Below are 21,784 nucleotides of genomic sequence, written 5' to 3'. Positions count from 1 at the left end.
CGGGCTGACTACAGTCAACAATATCTCCCAAAGCTTCCTGCGCAAAATTGCTGATTCTCGCCGATTCTGATACCATTTCCTGCTGGTCTCCCTTCAGGCTAGTCTGTGAATTTTCGCACGGGGAGCAGAGCAGGGCGCATGCGCGGGCCCAGGACAGAGGCTGGTATGGCCCCGCAGTGCGCATGCTCCGCTCAGCAACTGGCGCCATGTTGGTAGCGGTGCGGGGCCGGGTCGCGGCACCCCGGCTGCTTCTTACAAAGGGCAGGTGGCAGGTATTTTGGGCTTTGGGGGCCCAAGAGGAAAAGGGAAGATACCAGGTTGGTACTTACAGAAGTTTCCACAAAATGTTTACTGATGAAATCAAATTCTAACCAATAGTGAGTACTTTTATGTTTTTGTGAATGTAGGTGGGCCAAGGAGAACGTAATTCCTTTGCGGGGTGGGGGTTAACATTTCAGGCACTGGGATTCTGAGTCATCTTCCTCATTACAACTGATTGCAAGCGTTCATCTGTGTGGATCCCTGAGAGCTTATGTAGTTTACCGTGGGTGGTGCCCTTCCCACGGCCTGGATACCGCGAGATCCATGGGTGCGAGCACGTGGTTTCAGTGGCGCAGCCTCGTCCCTTGGAAGGTGTTTATGATGGAATTCCCTTGGGTTCTTCTTGATATTTGCCGTGTATGGGTCACTAGGCACAGGATGTAAGTCACTTCCAAGCAAAAGTTAGGTGGAAGCCCCTGGATTAATCTGTATAGTTCAAAATATGTCATCCTTGACTTAAATACAAGGTTTGCATATAAGCACTATTTTGTCTCGTAATATTAGGTTGAATTAAGAAACATCAAGTCTTCAGCAAAAACGGACTTTCAAAGAGTTAACAGTAGTGAAGGGAAAAAATTCGGATTTTTTCTTCTTACTGGGAAAAATTCTAATCTTATTCCTGCCCCCCCCCCCCAAAGAAAAAAAGAAAGTGGAAAAAGGTTTTGTTTTTGTTTTCCATGATAAAATTTATCACTGGTAAGCCCCAGAGCTGCTCTGTGGTCCAGCAAGTCACACTATTCATTCAGTTCGTATTTCTGACAAAAATTCACAGAACTGATCATGGCAAAGCCTGTGAGGGTGAGTGAAGTTCACTCCTGATGCTGCTGGTTCAAAAAAACAATGATATAGGACAGATTCAAGTATTTCCCGTACACTATCTGATGAATAATAACTATTGGTTTTAAACGGTTTACATTTTCACAAACATTGTAAATTTATCCGACTAAGCCGCCTTCTTCATACGTATCTTTACCACCATTCACCGTACCACATCCTAGCAGATTCCACTTCAGGTTGTACTCCGTTTGTGTTTTCTCAGCTTGCTGGAAAATATTCTTGCCTATACTTGCTTCCATGCAGACGGTTCAGAGACCAATGCTTCAGTTACTTCAATCTTGGCATTGACTCCAAATAACTGGGTCGTACAAGTAACATATATCAACTTGAGACAAAATAACTTCCTTTTTTAATGAAAATGATAGAATTGAACCTATTTTTATTCTAGTGTTATCTTAGCATAAGAAGATTTTTAGGCTTTCTTTGTACTGCAGGTCTAGATCCGGTTTCCCACATATTATAATGACTTTTTATGCACTGAGATATCCCCAGATACTCTGCACGAGCAGGATTTCTGACAGTGATCTTGCAAATAGCCTCATCCAAAAAGGTCCAAAATTCATTAGTGTACTTAAACCCTTACACACACAAATGCAAAAAGACCAGGAAAAAAAAAAATCACCAAAACAAAAAACCCCAGCAGCATCAAGTAGTTGGGAATCAACTAAGTAAAGAACATTTAGTGAAAATCACATTTAATTTTGAGGAAGATGATACTGTTGGGGTTTTGGAAAGATAAACAACTGGCATAATAAAATACTTGCAGTATTTTTTCATCTTCTATGAAGGGAGTTGTTTCTTAGCAAGATGTGAATATCTGTTACATAAATATTAAATATAATTCTTATAATTACAATGAGGAGGAAACCTTCGAACACTCTCTGGTTTAAATTGTTTATTTTCTATCCAACCTCTTTTTACATATCCATTTATTTATTTTTATATTATTTTTATTGGTATTTTAGATGTTACAATTTACTTCTTTATCAGTCTGGTTTCAAAAAATACTGTTTTGCCAATTACTAATAATCTTACAATGATATACATTTATTACCTTCCTGCTTTGTTACCACTTTCGTCTAGTTTACCTTAAAATATGCTATAAATATATCACATTGACAACTACACAGTCAATAGTCTGTTTTTTGACTGATACCATTTCCAATGTCCTCAATTCTTCAAGCAGTTTTTGCTGAAAGCTTTATGGCCTTTAAGTTTATCTGCACATGTATCTTTGGCTGCTCTGATTAAATATGATTTTTTAAAAGATTCTATTTATTTATTTGATAGAGAGAGGGTGCACAAGCAGGGAGAGCAGCAAGCAGAGGGAGAGGGAGAAGCAGGCTCCCTGCCAAGTAGGAAGTCTGATGCAGGGCTCGACCCCAGGGCCGGATCCAGGGATCATGGCCTGAGCTGAAGGCAGAGACTGAGCCACCCAGGTGCCCCTAATTAAATACAGTTTAACTCACTGTTGGTAATCAGTTTTATTTTCTTGGCTAACACACGAGTGACTCTGAAACTCACTTAGGTTACAGCCTCATTTGAATTTTTTATTTTTGTGAAGAAATTCTGCTGGAATGAAATACTCTTTTAAGTTTTCTAATTTTCTGACCTCTGCTTTCCTGTGAGTTGGGAGTATTATGAGGGCTCAGAATGGTAATATATTCTCTAGCACAGCTGTTGCATCACAGCATAATAACCACGATGACCTGGCGTCTGATTCTGTAAAATTATCGGATTTTTGTGTTAGAAAGTGTTAGAAAGCACTGACATTCAAAGTCCACTTGTATAGTTTTGACATGATGGGTACACACTGGTCATTTTTTTAAAAAATGTCCCAGTATGGTGGTACACAGGTGCGTGTGGCACTTGAAAACCTGTCAAATTATAAATGCATTACTGCCATTTGTAGTGCACTGAGTGCTGATACAAAGCAATCAGAGCACCACCCCAACCTCTACTACAACTATTTGCTCATCTCTGCTGTTGTAGCATAAAAGCACACAGACAATACATAAATAAAGGAGCATGGCTATGTTCCAATAAAACTTTTATTTATGGACACTGAAATTTAAATTGTTTATAATTTTTACATGTTACAACATATAATTCATTTTTCAAACCACTTAAAAGTGAAAACAAAAATTTTAAACATTCTAAGCAAAAACAGGAAGTGGGGGGGGTGAAAAACAACAGGAAGTGGGCCAGATCTGGACCAAGGGCTATTGTTTACTCATCATGCAGTCTACTCTAGAGTTTTACAATATAATCACTAGGGTTTTAGTAAGGTATGTTCAACTTGAAAACCATACCAGAGAATACTTGTGTATTTTTTTTAAAGATTTATTTATTTTAGAGAGAAAGAGCGTGCACACATCAGAGTGGGGACAGGGGCAGAGGGATAGGTACAAGCAGACTCCATGCTGAGTGCGGAACCCCATGCCAGCCTCAATCTCACAACCCTGAGATCATGACGTGAGCCAAAAATCAAGAGTCCTATGTTTAACTGACTAAGCCACTGAGATGCCCCCAAGACTTGTAATATTAAACATATCAACTTCCAAAGTAATGTTTTTATTAAAAAAGTATTAATTTTATTTCAGAAGAGTATATCCATTTTGGGGCTATAATGGGGTAGGAAGTATATGCTACAAAAAAGTGTTACTGAATTACTGAGGGCTGAAAAATAGTATGAAATTTAAAACATTTTAATGAGGTATTATACTGTCATCTGATGGGCTCATTTAATTAGAAAGATGATTATCTAATGATATAACTGGCCTCATTACAACACTTTTTACCCAGAGGCCACCTGGGTGGTGCAGTCAATTAAGTGGTTCTGGCCCAGGTTGTGATCTCAGGGTTGTGAGATCGAGCCCTGCACTGGGCTCTGGTTAAGACTCTCTCCTTCTCCCTCTGTGCCTCCCACTCCAGCATGCGGGCACCCACATGCACTCTCTAAAATAAATAAATCTTAAAAAAAACAACAACACTTTTCACCCAGGATTTTATCCTGCAGATATACTCTGACATGTCTGAAGAGAGTATATATTGCAGCAAAAACTGCAAACATCTCTATAAATTATGATATGCTGTATAACATGAGGGAATTCTGGGCAGTCAATTAAAAGAATGAAGAAAGAATACAAATAATAAACTAAACTGAAGATAATGCAGCTAAAGACCTACTTGCATTCCCAATGCAGAGAAACTCTCATACATGTGCAGAATTGCTCAGACCAACATTGTTTGTAACAGGAAAAAAAATGGAAACAAATTTAATAGCCAAACAGAACAGACAGTGATATATATTCATCCATGGAAATTTACGCAGCAGTGAAAATGAATGAGCCATTGATACATCCACGTGGACAAATCTCATAATGGTCAGAGAAGACAAACTGTAGACTACAGAACATCTCATCGCTCTCAAATTTAAGAACAAGCAAATTAACACTGTGTGTTGTTCAGGAATGTATCACACATAGGTAATAAAAGCATACGTGCAAACGGTAACCACGACGCTCAGGACAGTAGTTCTCATCAGGTGGAAGGGGAAAAGAAGATATCAGGGAAGAACAACTGACTGGCGCATCTCAAGCCAGATACACAGATACTCATTACATTAGTATCTGTATCTTCTGTGCATCTGAAATGTTACAGCTTTTTGGAATGTTCATCTCCCCTGTATATAGGTATTTTGCTCAGTGAAAAGACAAGATGCAGAACAAAGTGCAGAGCATGTTATCACTTGTGTGTGATTGTGTGTTTTTAAAAAATAAACTCGCATATTTTTATTTATGAACAGAATACTTCTGGAAGGACACACATCATTAAGGGAACTGCCTCCGGGAAGCACTGGGTAGGAGGGAAAAGAAGAGCAAAGGAGACTTTTAAGTTTCTGTCTTCAAATTTGCGTTTGGTACCATGTGCCTGTCCTGTGTTTCCGAACAAGAAATGTACTTTTTGTCTCTGACCCAACAGTCTGTTAGGTCACCATTAAAAGACAGCAAAGAAGTAGGAAAGGAAGGAGGAAATGACTGAGAAGTGACTAGAATTCCCAAATCTTGGCACTGGCGAGACTTCCAGGGTCCCACCCTCTGAGCCCTCCTGGCGCCTCACCCAATGGCCCTCCATCCTCTCCTTCCAGGGTTTCTGACAAGGCTCTTCCCCTCACAGCTTTAACTTACTAATGACGGCAGGATTTCCTTCAACAAGCCTGTCCTCGGCCGTGATGCTGTACCCGCCCACCCTGCCCCCAGCCGTCATGGCTCCACTACCTGCTGGCTGGGTTCCATCTTCAACACACCTTCAAGCATAAATGGCTGCACACTCTGCCCAGTTAAGTCCAGGCCCCCACGTGGGGCCTGTCTTTGTGGCTTGTTCCCACCACAGGAGGCTCTTAGTAGTTCTCTCCTTCCCTGGTTCTGTCAAACTTCTGGATGGTCTACAATGTAGCTACCTGTCTCCTCTTAGTTGCTTGCCATCAAAATCTCCGTTGTATTCCACAGTGTCCCTCAGAGGCCTCAACTCCCCCAGGCTCTGTTTCAAGTTTATCAGTCCCCTCAGGGAAAGCTCCAGTGTTCAACTGACTCTCTCCTGGAGAACACCTCTGCACCACTGCTCAGGATCTTTGGTAGGGACATCAGCCCACTTACCTTGGAGTGACACCCCTGCTCTCTGAGCACTGACTGGGTTGTAGCAGTCACCCTTTGTTTTCCTGGCTTCCATCTCCCAGGGTGCTGGGGCAAGGGAGCTTAGGTGAGGGTGATGAGGGTCACCCCTGAGTGAGGTTAGGTTGGAAGAAGGAGCCTCACATCTCTTAGCTGCTCTGGTCTGGAATCGAGTTTCTGCAATATGGAGTTGAGGATGATGACAGATGCTGGCAGCCTGCTCTTCCCGGTGAGAAACCACAGCCCTACAGTGGGAGCTGGTGGAAAGGAGTCTAGTGCTCCTGGCTGCACCCGCAGAGAGCAGCATTTGGGTCTCTGAGCTTGGGCAGAGTGGGTAGTGGAGCAGGTCAGGTCGCTCCAAACACCACAGCCCCTTCGTGTACTTACTGAGATTCAGGTTTTCATGAGTAATGGCTCTCCATTTGCTATATTTTCTTGAAAATAATTTTCACCAGTTATGGCTGTTTCACCAAGAGAAAGTTGCCTGCAAAGCTATTCCACTAGAGCATACTTAGGGAGAATTATATTCAATTGCAAAAAAGTCGATTGCTCTTTGTTTCTGATGTACCTTTTTGTTACACAAAAAGACTGGCTGATCCATAAATTCTCTTCAATTCTAAATATGAATGAGTTGATGTTTTAGATGGTCATTATCTTCAAATTGCTGCAGAGAACTTACTACGAATGTTCAATTTCCTATGCTTTCCTAACCTAGAACACAACAATCTCAGACACTAAATAACTGACAAGTAATAGGGTTAATAAATGTCTTGTATATGCAGCCAATTTTATGTACATTTTTAGAAACGAGCTAAGATATAATCCAAATATGAAAATAATTAAACTCATCCATCCACCAGAATGACACAAAAATTAGGGTTATCATCCAAGCCTGGTAGCAGAAACAATGCCACCAAATGTAAAACCGCTCTAGAAAGAATTTTAAGAATGTATCTGTCCTGTAATACAATGTAAACTTAACCAATACTCTCTTCTGCCTACTATTGAGGAAAGCATTCATTTGTTTTAAATAAAAGAAAATATGTAATCATTCACTGAGTTGATGACCATGCAGCTACAGGCCCCATGTCAACTGCAGGAGACACATGAGGGACAAGGCCCCCCTCCCCTCCCACAGTGAGTGCGCACGACTGTGGCACAGCAAGGTTACACGGTCAGGGCGCACAGAGCATGGTAACAAAGAGCAGAGAGGAGGGGCAAATGCAGCGTTTAATAAAGAATGAGAACGCATTCATTAGGAGAAATAGCAGTCAGTCATTTCAGGCGGAGAAAATGGCCAGACACATGGCTACACGTGAGGACAAGGAACATTAAAGGAACGAGTGTCTGAGGACCAGGGACATTAAGGATAAAAGGAAGCAAGATGTGAAAATGGACGGAGCTCAGGGATCTGATGATGGAATGTGGTTAAGGTCCATCCCCAGGTTAACATAATGGGAACACGTACATTTTAGAAAGGAAACCACGGTGGCAACCATGGTGGCTCCGGGGAAAGCGAAGGAAAGGACGCAGGGAGATGCAGTCCTTCCCTGGCTCAGAAGTGGAGGCGGAGGCCGAGAGCACCGTCCCAGGCCAAGGACTATGCATTCCCACACAGACAGACGTGTTTCATGCTAATGCGCAGTGCAAAGGAGGTGGGTGCTCAGGGTGTCTCCCAGAGTTAGGCATAAGCAACCAGGTGAATGGTGACATTGAAAACCATGGGGACCAAAAGACATGACCGTGTTACAGATGCTCAGAGTAGATGAGTGTGGGGCCACTCAGAAGGCACACAGACCTGAAGGTTTGGGGGGAGGTGCGGGCTAAAAGCACAGATTCTGGCATGTGGATGCTGCATGCACTCTGCAAGTAGCTGAGGTCACCCCGTGAGACTGCAGATAGGTAATATAGGTAATATCAGTGAGGGGGACAGTGAAGGGGCAGGTGGACAGAGGAAGAGAACCAGCAAATGAACCTTTGATCTGAGCTCCTGGTTGGGTTGAGATAATAAAAGTATGTAGTGACACATGAGGACAAACAACTTGGGAGCACACTGGTAACTGTAACCCTAAAGTGCTTAATGTCCAACAAGAATTTAAAACTAGGAGTAAGTCCAGAAAAGTCAAGCACGTTTTACTAAGGCAGGAGGTTATTACCTATTCTGAAATAACCATCTTCTAATCGTTTGTCTTTGGTTTCTTTGCTTATTTCCAAACCTTCACTCTAAAACAGAACAGAAACATTACTTTTACAAATCATTACTTCTATTTAAAACAGATCTAACAGAGCTTAATAAACATAAAAGTGTTTGTGGCACAGCTATCACTAAAAAAGAGAAAATGTCATCTCAATCTTGAACCTTAAAGAGTTTATCAATACATTTTTTTAGCTATCTGAATCTATATATTAGTGGTTAGAAAATATTAGTGGTTAGAAAATTTAAATCTTAATCAACTTTAAATTTAATAGAACATGATTTTTTTTATTAAAAGTAAAAAACCATCTTAACTTGAAAGAAATCTAAGCACTCCTTAAAGACCAGTAAATTAATTTTGTGTATTAAGCAACAGGCATTAAAACCACATGGCGTTTTGAGACTGAAAACATTAAGCAGCTAGTAAATATTCAAGTAAGATGATAATTCATTTATTTTCCTAGCCTGAACTTCCAAGTTATTTTCCAACATGAAACAAAATGGAGGCTCTTTCTATGAATAAGACAAATGGGACAATATACTATGTGTTCCATATTTTTTAAAAAAATTAATTCTGCTCACTGCTAAGATCCTGCAATCATGAGACTTTTCTTTACCACATAAACAAGAATAACCTCCAACCAAGTCTACCTATCAGTCTCTGTTCTTAAGAAAAATTAAGGGGGAAAAAATAGGCATACCTTAAAAGGCAAAACTTCCACAGTTGTGTTCAGCAGAATATCTCCTGGATGTTCTTGGTTACCACTGTGGAACAAATAACTGAAAAAACAAACATAAAAGTATGAGTCGGATGAGACTTTACAAAGATTCAAGATTGCCCTACCTCAGAGCGAGCTTGCTTTTTTTTTTTTTTTTTTCAGAGCGAGCTTTCTAAACGAGCCTCTGACTACAAAGCTGACAGCACCAGAACGTATAGCAATGGCATGATCCATATTGTGCCATTGTGCCATATCTGAATAGTTACTGGGCACTTAAAAATTTAAAGAAGCAATCGGAGGTGGATATGTCCATTCCTTCCATCAGAAGGGGCATGTTTGTTGCTTACCGTTAATAATGTATTTAATAGATTTTTTTTAAAGGACAATTTTATATTGCTGTTTACACTGTTTTAAATATATAAACCCCTCAAGGGGAATAATCAAAGCTGCAGCACCTAAATAATACTACTGTATCTTGTATCAGAGAAAACTTTCACCAGGACAGCCGTGAGCCACAGCAAGTTCAAAGACTCATTTTATCCAATACAAATAGTTTTAGTATTAGTAGCCTGAAAGTAAATTAACCAATTTCGAATACTTGAATAATTCCACTTATCAGTATGAACATCTGAAAAACAACTGTGATCAATCTAAAATACTCTCTGGGTATGAGGATAATGTCCTCAGGTTTTGATATCCTGAAAACTAGTGTGGATATGTAAGTGTATCGGGGGGAGGAGGGCATAAAACCAGACAGGGCATGCAAAGCATATCTAAATCTAAACTGAAAACTCAAGTTTAGCTAAGTTAAATGGTTAGAAGTTTATACTTAGACTTGGATCCAAATTCAGGGTGTCGCATTTAACAGAATTCTCACCTTCAGCAAGTTCCATTAGCTTTCTGAGCCCAAGTCTCCTCTATACAGTGCAGAGATTCTCACCTACTTCACACGATTGTAGCAAGGAGCAGTTACAGTATGGTTAAGATACAGTATGGTATTTGTGGGCAAAAATCACCTGTGATTAAGGCCTGATTTTCAAATGTTCACAGGGAAGGGCACCTTCTAAGCTAAGATTAGCTCCCTCTAAGCTACACCAAAAAATAATTCCAACATTTTCAGATGAGAGACCACTTTTTTAAAAGGTATCTTTGACTTGGAATGCTGCTTCCTTTAACCATGGGCCACTCACCTCAGCTATAGATGCAACAATACAAGACAGAGGAAGCCACTTTTAAGAAAAGAACAATGGACAGAACTTGGTGTTTAGACTGACTGAGAGGTATTTACTGTGTGATTATTTACAGTGCAAAACTCAATATGATCTGTAAAGTTTAATACTAGAAATAAATGATGGTACAGCCAGGCATTGGGATATTGTGCAACCATTAAAATGTTTACAAATCACTTATAACAGATTATGATATAAAATATAAGATATAAAATTATACATAGACTATGATGGCTTTCAAAGTAGAAAGTGCACAGTATTACCAAGAAAAAATGTGCCATTATGGTCAAAATGGTGTCGTTCAGGTTGTGATTTTTTCATTTTTCATATTTTAAAATTTTTGTATAGTCAAAACATATGTTATATATTCAGAAAATATTTTCCCCAACACTTGATTTCTGTATTGAGAAACACAACTTCTGCTTTTCCCCTCTAACAACAAGTAAGTTACTGTGCAAATCAAAAAGTGATTCCTTTTATCTATTCCAGCAGAATGGGTCTGTGAACTCTAAGAAAATTCAAATGTACTATGATTTTTAAAAAATGTCTTTTATTACTAGAACTGTGTCCTCAGTAAGGTCAACAAAAGTTTATTGTAAATATATTTGTTAAGAAATTGAATCTCCAGTACAGGAGTTCTTCAACAGATTCCTTGCGAGCACTATTTTAACTTGCTAAAAACAGACCAAAAGACATGGATTTGAGACTATTCCTATTTATGGAGAGGAACTAATTGTTTCTAATTCTATGATGACTCTTTGTTCTTAAAATTCTTTGAGTATAGCTGACACACAATGTTACATTACTTACAGGTGTACAACATAGTGATTCAACATCTCTATATGTTATGCTCTGCTCACAACAAGTGTAGCTGCCATCTGTCACCATACATTGCTATAACAGTAGCACTGACTATATTCCCTATGCTGTGCCTTTCATCACTGTGACTTACTCATTCTATAACTGGAAGCCTGCATCTCCCTCTCCCCTTCACCATTTTTCCCAACCCCCCACTCCCACCCCTTTGGCAACCAGTTTGTTTACTGTATTCACAGGTCTGATTCTGTTTTTGTTTATTTGTGGGATTTAAGATTCCTGAGTGGAATTATATGGTATTTGTCTTTCTCAGGCTGACTTCTATCTCTTACTTTAGTAATACCCTCTAGGTCCATCCATGTTGTCACAACTGACAAGATCTCCTCCTTTTTGTGGCCACGTAATATTCCCTTGTGTGTACATATATGACATTTTCCTTATCCATTTGTCTACTGATGGACATCTGGGTTGCTTCCATATCTTGGCTATTGTAAGGAATGCTGCAGTAAACACAGAGGTGCAAACATCTTTTCAAATTAGTGTTTTCCTTTTCTTTGGATAAATACCCAGCAGCGGAATTATTGGATCATATTGTATTTCTATTTGTAATTTTCTGAGGAAGCTCCATACTGTTTTCCACAGTGGTTGCACCAATTTACATTCCCACCAGCAGCGTGCATGAGGGTTCTCCTTTCTCCACACCTTTGCCAACACCTGTTCTTTGTCATTCTGATTTCAGCCATTCTAACTGGCATAAGGTGATATCTCATTGTTTTGACTTGCACCTCCCTGATGCTTACTGATGCTGAGCATCTTTTCGTTCATCTGTTGGGCATCTGTCTGTCATCTTTGGAAAATGTCTATTCAGGTCCTCTGTCCCATTTTTTAATCAAACTGTCTTCTTCAGTGTTGAGTTGTATAAGTTTATATATTTTGGATATTAAATTCATATCAGATATTTACGATGATTTTTTTTTCATGTAGGCTCCACAACCAACATGGAGCCCAACACGGGGCTCAAACCCATGACCCCAACCAAGATCAAGACCTGAGCTGAGATCAAGAGTCAGATGCTCAACTAACCTGAGCCACATAGGCACCCCCATGATGACTCTTTTAAGCATGGTAAGCACTACCTCAAAGTGCTGAATATCATGCTATCTAGTATAAAAATGAACATTAAATAACAACAAAAATATTTTATACTCATAAATGCAAAATATTACTCAAAACTATTTTTATACATTTTTCCAGTGATACTCCCATCGCCAAAAACATTTTACACACTTAAATTCCTCTTTAGAATCAGTTTAGAATAATAAAATAAAATGAATAACATTATCACTATGCATTGTTTCTGACCACCTTAAATAGAATTATTACAAATGATTTTTGGTGGGTTCTAAAAACTGGACAGCCCTCTCATGAGAACACATAACACAATATGCCACGGGCTACAAAAATCATATTCCATTCAAGGATTGCATTTAAGTGTACCACAGACAGCATACAGTCTGGGGAATATACCCAAAACCAAGGGGAAGTTGAAGACATCATTACCACTGAAAAAACAGGGAGAAAAGAGTCCTAAATTTCATAAAATGAACATAAACTCTGAAAAACATTAAGAGTTTCTAAATTCTTCTGTGGTGGTCTAAAAGCAAACCAACTTGTGTAAAATCACTGACTAGGGATGGTCTCACGGTCTGTCAAATTTATCATTTCAGTCAAATTGCTAGTTAACGGACTCTAAGTCCTAAGGGATATTCTAGAATAAGGACATGAAAACTAATTTTATATTTTGAGGGACAGTTCTATATAAACGTACTAAAAAACTATACTAAATACATGTTCAGCAATACCAATGGAATTTACCAAACATGCTAAGTGCTGGGGTCGTATCTGAAAACAATGCACTCATTTTTTACCAAGTTGTAGAAGATGTATTTATAACTTAACATTTGGGACCCACTGTCTCCTCATATCTGTTATACACACACACACAAAAAAAAAAAATCATAAATTACACTATGAATAAGAGGCATACATTAGAAATGACAAATACCCACCATTTGCTTCAACGTGGACAGAACTGGAGGGTATTATGCTGAGTGAAGTAAGTCAATCAGAGAAGGACAAACATTATATGTTCTCATTCATTTGGGGAATATAAATAATAGTGAAAGGGAATGGAAGGGAGAAGAAATGTGTGGGAAATATCAAAAAGGGAGACAGAACATAAAGACTCCTAACTCTGGGAAATGAACTAGGGGTGGTGGAAGGGGAGGAGGGCGGGGGGTGGGGGTTACTAGGTGACGGGCACTGAGGGGGGCACTTGACGGGATGAGCACTGGGTATTATTCTGTATGTTGGTAAATTGAACACCAATAAAAATAAATTTATTATTAAAAAAATGAATAAGAGGCATAAAATCGTAGGACCAAATATATTTCAATAGTCACCAACCTTTCTACATTAACTGGCTTATCAAACTTGAACAAGATGTAGTCTCCAGCTATTGGGGTTATAGCCCAGAAGAAATCCTCCCCCATGTAAGTTTTCTCCAGTGTATGTCCTTGGTAGACCTTCAAAGAAGTAGATATCTCTGCAGGTGGGTTTACATGGATTTTAAGAAGTAATGGTTTCATGTAATCTTTATCCTAGGAGGAAAGACACGTATGCTGTTAAACAACAGACAACTTATTTATACTTAAGAAGAGGAGGAATGACTATACACTAAATATATGTGCATGAGAAAAATAAAATTAAATCACTAACCGTGAGTTTCTGAATTTTTCCTGATAGAGAAGAATGCAGACCCACATGTTGGAAAAGGGAAGGTCTGAAGCGAATTCGCAGATTTGCTTTTTGTCTATCACAATGTTTCTAAATATTGGGGAAAAAAAGCATGTTAGTATCACATTACAAAGTGAAACCTGTCCTCATCAGAAAAACCAGAAGTCCTTTTATTAGTTTTTGTTTTTGTTTTTGTTTTTTAGAGACAGTTTAAAAGTAGGGTGGGAGGTGGGGGAACAGAGGGAAAGAATGGGAATTTTAAGCAGGCTCCGCACCCAGCACAAAGCCCGACATGGCACTCTATCCCACAACCCTGAGATCATGACCTAAGCTGAAACCAAGAGTCAGATGCTCAATGGACTGAACCACACCCAGGTGCCCCTTCCAGAAGTCCTATTAAGAATATTGAAAAGAATCCAACTTCATCTCATAATTCCAAGTCAAAAAATTTTAGGGGCCTTTTTAAGACATAAATAGATTTGCTACCTACTTGATAAACAGATTTGATATGGAAATTTAAAATAAGCACAACTAAGAGAAGAGCTAAGGATTTAATTCCAACCTTCTTCAGGATTTGTCAAAATACAGATTTTACTTTTAACATTAAAATGCACACACTAGGGGTACCTGGGTGGCTCAGTGGTTACGTGTCTGCTTTTGGCTCAAGGTGTGATCCCAGGGTCCTGGGATCGAGTCCTGTATGGGGCTCCCCTCAGGGAGCCTGCTTCTCCCTCTGGTTATGTCTCTGCCTCTCTCTCTCTGTCTCTCATGAGTAAATAAAATCTTTAAAAAAATAAAAAGTAAAATGCACACACTATAAACTAGAAGTTTGGTTCATATATACAGAATATAGAATAGCATCAGATAATACAATGAAGGATTTGCAAATAATAAAGGACACATTTTGTTGCATCAAAGTAATCTGAAAACGCAAGGCAATAGCTTGACCATAAGGAAGTGCATGATATTTAAAGTTCCACAACTCAGCACAGTTATGGGACACTTGTGTTTCAACCTGAAGTGCCTCATGGTCCAGACTTCAGATTACAACCTGTCCTCACTCTTGGTCAGGATGTGAAACCCATCCTCCTGGCAGGGCTCTCATTGTGTGTTAAGTCAGTACTTCAAGCCCCGGCTATTTTGTCATGCTTTTTCTTTTCAGGGAGTTCTACAAGTTCTAGACCAAGAACATACTGGAAAGACACATTTGTAGGTCTTTGTTTGTAAGACACTTCCAACTTGGGAAGGACTCCAATAATTTTCTGGGTACTAAAATGCTTGCTTTTTCTCAAAGAGGTCTTACTTCATTACTATTATTACTAACACTACACTAAAGGTAACATAACATATTCTATTCACATAAACTCAACTACTCAAGTAAAAGGAGAAGAATGGAAGGAAGGCAGAGTAAAGGAGAAGAGTGCAGAGGTGGGGAGAACAAACAGTGCCTAGACTGAGCCCTCTCACTAAGCAATGGATACACTGGTGCCTGAAGAGTCAAAGTGGGCTGATAAACCTGTGGAAGAATGTGTGAACGCCCTGAGGGGCTTCCCAGACCACAGTTAAAGAGATGGTGTTCTGGAGGCCAGCGACTATGTGGTGACAGCTTCCCTGACATCCTAGCAAAGCAACTGAAGAATTATGGGCCACAGAAGAACATGGCCTAGGGAGCAGTGACAGAGTAGATCAAACTATCTGAAGGGCTGTGTGCTAAAATTTATAGATTTCAGTGGCTTAAATTTTTTACCATCAGTTATTTTAGAACCTAACCATATAGGAGGATAAGATACTGCACGGGACCAATTAAATATAAGTGTACTGTAGGCGTATAAAGATCACATGAATTTTCTTATGTCCTACAATAAAAATTCCTGTAAGTCACAAAGAAAATATAGGTTAGGACTTGTAAAAATGAATTGTTCAAATCAATGTACATGTTCAATCATTGTTGGAAAATAGCTACTTTGCTATTTGGCTATATTCCATGATTTGCTCTATGAAAGTGGTTTAAAAACAAAAAAAAAGAATATAACAATAGCTTATAAACACCAGAAGACAGTGTCCTAAAAAGTAATTGGCAGGTAGAATGATCAAACTATTCTAGAGAAAATAGTAAGTTCATGAAGCCAAATTAAATGTTTGTTAAAATGAATGTCAAGTCATCCCTATAAAGACACATGCCCATAATAAAGATTTCCTGTTATTACATGTCAAAATTGACTTATTTTTAAGAATATGTATTCACATTTTATTTATGCTTACACCAAATAAATATCTTTTTTCCAGATGTATAATTCAAATTGGACAAGGAAAACATATCTAATTACTTTTTACAATAAGATTTCTATGGAAATAACAGGATAAAGCAAAAATCATTGTTTACTTACTTTTACTGGCTACCATCATCACCCCAAAGGTCAGCAAATTACTATGAAAACTGGTTTCTTTCAAGTAATATACTAAAAAGTACATTTTGACTCACCATTGTTTTTGTATAAAGTATTACTTCTGTCTTATTCCTTATTTTCATATGTGTTGGGGCCTGATATTGTCCCCAAAGTATTTGAAAAAAAGAAAGATGACAGAGAGTATAAGAAAGCTGAAATAACCCCCCGGCCCAGGACAGATATGAGAACATTTATAGCCCACAGTAACAAAATATCAGAGCCTAAAGACATTACTAACATCTATCAGAAATTTAAAGAAAGGTGGAGACTTCACTGCTTTACAGGACTTTCCACTGTTATTTAAAAGTCTAATTTAAGAACTTTTTGTCAGTTCAAGAAAGCAAGCAAGCACTTCAAATGTTAAGTGAAAACACTGTTTTCATTCATCTATTTAACTGTTCCTTTACAAAATCTGGCTTCCTGAAAGTCACTTTCATGAAATACAGAAAAGAAGCCTCTTCCACTGTTAACGGTAGGGGAGGAACCGCTAAGTATTCCTCAAACTGAGAAAGCACAGTTTAATTTAAGGGGACTGAAGGTGTGTGGGGGTGAGGATTAAAGGGGATGAGGATCCAACCATGCAGTTCTTCTCTGCAAGGTCTGCACTTTAGTCCACAGATTCTATAGAGCAAGAGGCTACATACATTGTAGTGAGCAAGGGCCTTGTCCTGAGGTCCAAGGGGTTGCACTGGACCTAAACTGACAGCTAACCTTTAATTAGATCTTGTATTACCACCTGTGTGTCAGGAAGGGGAAAGACTATTTTATCTCTAACAGAAACACAGGAGACCCAAACAAGTGTGTCGCCATCCCAGTCTCAGTCTCAGGGGGCATTTCTAACCTAGGTACAGTAATCATCATTAGCCCTGAACACGCAGCCCCAAGAGAGGTCATAGAGTGAACATGAACAAAATGATGGGCCAAATATAGGAGTCATTTTTGCCAGCACTCCTACATCTACCCTCGTAAGAAATTAACTTACTGCATCTTTTTCAGGATTGCAGACTTTTACCCAGAGTATATGGTCCAAGAGCCAGTCAATGGGTTTCTCCTTATAGAACATAAATATGAATTCCACAATCAGAGTCAGGTCTGGTGCTTGAAACATTTTACCTGAAAAAACATTCTCAGTCAGTAGCTGTTACGAGGAAACCAAGCATCAAGATGGCTTTAATAAATGAAATCTATACAACAAAGACATGAAAGCTTGTGCTATCAAATATGTCGTTATGAATAACCTCCCAATTTGTCTTATCAAAAGCAAACAAACATGCTTCAGCAAAACATTCGGAGTTGTCACCTGGGTATAAACAGGACTACAGAGCTCCTGACTTTCTTTCTTATAAAATTTGTCATACAATTATTGACTCGTAGGATTTAAGAACCGAGTCAGGGATTTTTTTTTCCCTTCATGTCTTATTACAACTCTCCCCATTAAAAAAAAAGAAAAAAAGAAAAAAAGAAAAAAAAAGAACTTTAGGTTCTTTTAGATTCCTTCAGATTTAAGTACAAAAAAAATTAACCAAATGAATAAATGCCAAAATCAGGGTTTCCTAATTCTGTCTTCAACAAAACCTTCACAAGCAAAGATACTATTTGACTCTTAAATTAAGTTTTGAGATAAATGATCAACAAGGTCAAAGGCTTAGTCTCTAATACTTAAAGTTTTAGGGTGCTTTTGGAAGTGAAATGTTATCCTCTGCGTTTTTTTTAAAACCTGTAAACTGCCTGCAGTTCTTCAAGTTTAAACATGTACTCTTTAGTTGAATGATTTAGGAATTTTAGTGGGAAAAAATTTTAAATGAACACCCTAACTAGTCTATGAAAGCAACAAACAAATACAAATTAATCACCAAACAAGAACTTCGAGTACTACATCAAATACCAGGAATTCATACTAGAAAACATTTAGTGTGGCATTCTTTTTTTTAAACCCCAATGATGCAAAAGCACTGGGCCATAAAAGAGCATCTGGAAGTGTCAGAGGAGAAATCAGACGTGCTCAGCACCATGGCTGGCTTTAAGTGTATATGTAAGAAGCCAGCAGGCCTGCCTGATGAACGCCATAGTAAATACGACAATCTTTTAAAAGTATCCAAATACTATTTGGGGTTGACTTTCATCATTTCACATACAGAAGTTCACCTAAATTAAATTTCCTCAAAAGCAATCCATTTCCAGAGGTCAAAGAAATTAGTTTAAGATACCAAGAGTCACAGTTATTTCTGAAAAGTATATAAATCTGACACTTTTCTTACCGATGAAGCCCAGCTGGGAGAACTCTAGTATCATCCATTCCTCAGAAGAAAGTTGAAGTGCAAAATTTTTTATAGTGTTGAAGTAATTCTGTTTGACAATAATATCATCTTCAAGCTAAAGGAAGTTGAACAATTGAATAAATATATCAGAAAGAGATGGAAAGATCCAGATAAAAGGACATTATTAAAAGAAAACTCAAGTATACTTTTATAATGCAAATCGAGAAAAATATGGTCAAAAATGATGAAAATATAAATTTTATTGAAAGAAAATAAGGACAATAAAATGGAAGAGGCATATAGTGAGTCACTGAAACTACTCCCCTACTGTGGAAAAATCACAGTCCCGTGCCATGAATACTCCCTTTTTGGTCCTCTCATGGTGCCCAACATGATTTCACACTATCATTTCTACTTTTCAAAGTAAAAGAAATTTACTAAATTTCCAAAAATTTCCAAAAGAAATTTTTTGGGCCTTTAATTTTTTTTTTTTTTTTTTTTTTTACATAATACGATGTACTAAGTCAAAAAGTCAGCAGTTTTCCTTCTCTGCCCTCTAGCCTGCCAGCTGAGGTAACCAACGTTAAAAGTTGGGTTGTGCATCCATTTGCTACCTTCTATATGGCCGTAGAGCACAAAAAGACCCATATGTACTTTAGGTTCTCATCCACGTTTACATTTTTATAAATAAGGGATATTATCACACTTTTTTCTCTTAATATATCTTGAGTATCTTTCCAGGCTAATATTTAGTAGATATATAATATTCTATGATATCAATGTAAAAGAATTCATTCAGTGAATCCCTGATCATAGGCATACATCCAGCTTGTTTCTCATTTTTTGTCGATGCAAACAATGATACAGTAAATGTGCTCATATTTACATATTAGCGCTTTTCATTTATGTGGGACAGATTCCTGAAACTTTTGAAATTTTAAAAGAGATCTTCAGGGGCGCCTAGGTGGCTCAGTCAGCTAAGCGTCCAAATCTTGACTTCAGCTCAGGTCATGATCTCAGGATTGTGAGACTGAGCCCTGCACTGGGCTCCATTGCTCAGTGGGGAGTCTGCTGGAGATTCTCTCACTCCCTCTACCTCTGTCCCTCCCCTTGCTCGCTCTCTCTAAAATAAATCTTTAAAAATGAAAAATTAAATTAATAGTTAATTAATATCTTCAAAATACTTAAGAAGCTGTGGCAATTCAGAGCGCCAGTTAATCCCATATGCTCGGCCAGCATTATGTGTTATTTATGCTTGCTTGGGATTTTCACCAATTCAATTAGGAGTTGACAAAGATCAGCGATCATAAGTGTATGCAAAGACTTCCACCCCAGAATCTCCTATCATAAAATTTTCAAGTCACAAGATAATTTTAATATCCTAAATTTTTTTCCTTTTCTTAATTTCATGTTACCACTTCTAGTTACTTGCTAAGCAATTTTCACTTATTTTAATATTTAGATTTTTTCATGCATTTAAGTCTTAAAAGCTTTCTTCTTCCCACCCATGAAGAAACAGTAGGAATATTTGGAAAGACAGGATACTGACTCACCAAATATTTATCGAGCTTCTGTTGTGTTTCAGACACTATATAACCCCAGAGAATACATCAGTGAACAGAAAAGACATTTTTTATGCCTTCAGAATTTTAGGGAAGCTGGAGGGCAAACTTGACAAAACACAGAACTACACTGACACCTAACTTTCCTTCCTGAAAGAAGAGCTGCCTACACCCAAACCTAAATACTACCTATGCCCAAAGGAAAGATGATCCCTAATACCAGGCAATTCCAAATTTTTTCCAGTAAGTAATTTCCAAAAACAAGTCTGGGACTATTTAAATGCATAGAAATGTAGATGTAACGGTCAAATGCCTATTTAAAATTTAGTACGTTAATTTTGGCTACCACACATAAATTCACATTTTTACATTCAATTAGGAAAATTGCTTTGTCCCACTATCGCATCTCATCAAACACTTTCACTTTTATTTCTGAGTTCTCTATTCTATTCCAATGATCTTTGTGTCAATTTTTGTCCTTGTACCATACTGTTTTGATTACTATCCCTTTGTAGTATAGTATATCTTGAAATGTAGAATTGTGTTACCTCCAGCTTTGTTTTTGTTTTTGTTTTTTTTTTTCTCAAAATTGCTTTGGCTATATTCATGATCTTTTGTGATTCCATACAAATTTGAGTATTATCTGTTTGAGTTCTAAGAAAAACACTGTTTGTATTTTGATAGGGATTGCCCTGAATCTTTAGATTGCTTTCAGCTGTACGGACATTTTAGCAATATTAATTCTTCCATTCTGTGAGCATGGAATATATTTCCACTTGGGTGTATCATCTTTAATTTTTTTTTAAGATTTAATTTATTTGGGGAGGTGGGGGGAGAGAGAGAAGGAGCAGGGGGAGGGGCAGAGGGAAAGGGAGAAGCAGATTCCCTGCTGAACAGGGAGCCTGACGTAAGGCTCCATCCCAGGACCACAGGATCATGACCTGAGCTGAAGGCAGACACTTAACCAACTGAGCCACCCAGGCACCCCTTATCTTTAATTTCTTTCATCACCATCTTATAGTTCCCAGAGTACACGTTTTTATCTCCTTGGTTAAAGTTTATTTCTAGGTATTTTATTCTTTTTTGGTGCAATTGTAAACCAATTGTTTTCTTAATTTCCTCTCCTGCCACTTTGTTATTAGTGTATAGAAATGCAGATTTTTGTATATAAGTAACTTCACTTTTAAAAAACAATTTAAAGGTAAGAGTAGATTCCTGTGTGGCCATAAGAAAACACAGAGATCTCGAATACCTTTCACCCAGTTTTCCCCAATCTAACATTCTTCAGTATAACTACACTATAATTGACTGATACAATTCACTGACCTCATTCAACTTCACCAGTTTTCCATGCATTCCGGTGTGTGTGTGTGTGTTTAGTGCCATGTAATTTTTGGGAAACAGAACAATTCCATTATAAGGATTCTTGTGCTACCACACTACCCTTTATATTCACAGCCACCTCCTTCCTTCTCCACTTTCAGCATCCGGTAACCAACAGTCTACAAGTTTGTCATTTCAAGAATGCCATATAAACGGAGTCATACAGTATGTAACCTTTCAAGAATGTATTTTAAAGTCCCCATAATTCCATAGATCCAAGATGTGGTATCAATAGTTTGTTTCTGTTCATTATTTCATATTCCATGGTATAGATGTATGACGGTTTCTTTAACATTCACCAACTAAAGAACATCTGGCCTGTTTCCAGATTTTGGCTATTACAAATAAAGCTCCTATGAACCTTCCTATATAGGTTTTTTGTGAAAGTATGTGCTTCTCTGACATGAATGTTTTGTCACAGCAAGAGCCGTTCTTCAACAAATCTTAATCTCACTAGTAATCTCTAGTTTACAGAGAGAAGCTAAAAAACAAGATTGAAAATATTTTTACAATATTCAAATGAAATATCAGAAAAATATATATTGGAAT

General features: G+C 38.1%; 1 protein-coding gene and 1 long non-coding RNA gene across 8 annotated transcripts in view; one reads left to right on the top strand and one right to left on the bottom strand.

Annotated features, from left to right (window-relative positions):
* MGAT4A (alpha-1,3-mannosyl-glycoprotein 4-beta-N-acetylglucosaminyltransferase A) overlaps positions 1 to 21,784 on the bottom strand; it is a 126,227-nt gene that overhangs the window by 6,765 nt on the left and 97,678 nt on the right. For all 6 annotated transcript variants that reach the window (XM_038551073.1, XM_038551071.1, XM_038551072.1 and 3 more), the window contains 6 exons: positions 18,291 to 18,405; positions 17,015 to 17,145; positions 13,568 to 13,675; positions 13,256 to 13,449; positions 8,727 to 8,805; positions 7,988 to 8,054 (listed from right to left, as the gene is read on the bottom strand). In XM_038551073.1, coding sequence (XP_038407001.1) covers positions 7,988 to 8,054; positions 8,727 to 8,805; positions 13,256 to 13,449; positions 13,568 to 13,675; positions 17,015 to 17,145; positions 18,291 to 18,405 — 694 coding nt within the window. The remainder of the gene's footprint in view (positions 1 to 7,987; positions 8,055 to 8,726; positions 8,806 to 13,255; positions 13,450 to 13,567; positions 13,676 to 17,014; positions 17,146 to 18,290; positions 18,406 to 21,784) is intronic.
* On the top strand, positions 171 to 13,600 carry LOC119873659. Of its 2 annotated transcripts, none has more exons than XR_005365785.1 (3): positions 171 to 317; positions 11,774 to 11,914; positions 13,454 to 13,600. It is a non-coding gene; the product is annotated as an uncharacterized LOC119873659 (long non-coding RNA). The 2 variants fall into 2 exon arrangements; XR_005365786.1 differs by having other exon boundaries at positions 204 to 377.

The sequence above is a fragment of the Canis lupus genome, chromosome 10, assembly GCF_011100685.1.
Source record: "Canis lupus familiaris isolate Mischka breed German Shepherd chromosome 10, alternate assembly UU_Cfam_GSD_1.0, whole genome shotgun sequence".
NCBI lineage: Eukaryota > Metazoa > Chordata > Mammalia > Carnivora > Canidae > Canis > Canis lupus.
The sequence above is the reverse complement of the archived record's forward strand: the minus strand, read 5'-3'. Positions and strand labels throughout refer to the sequence as shown.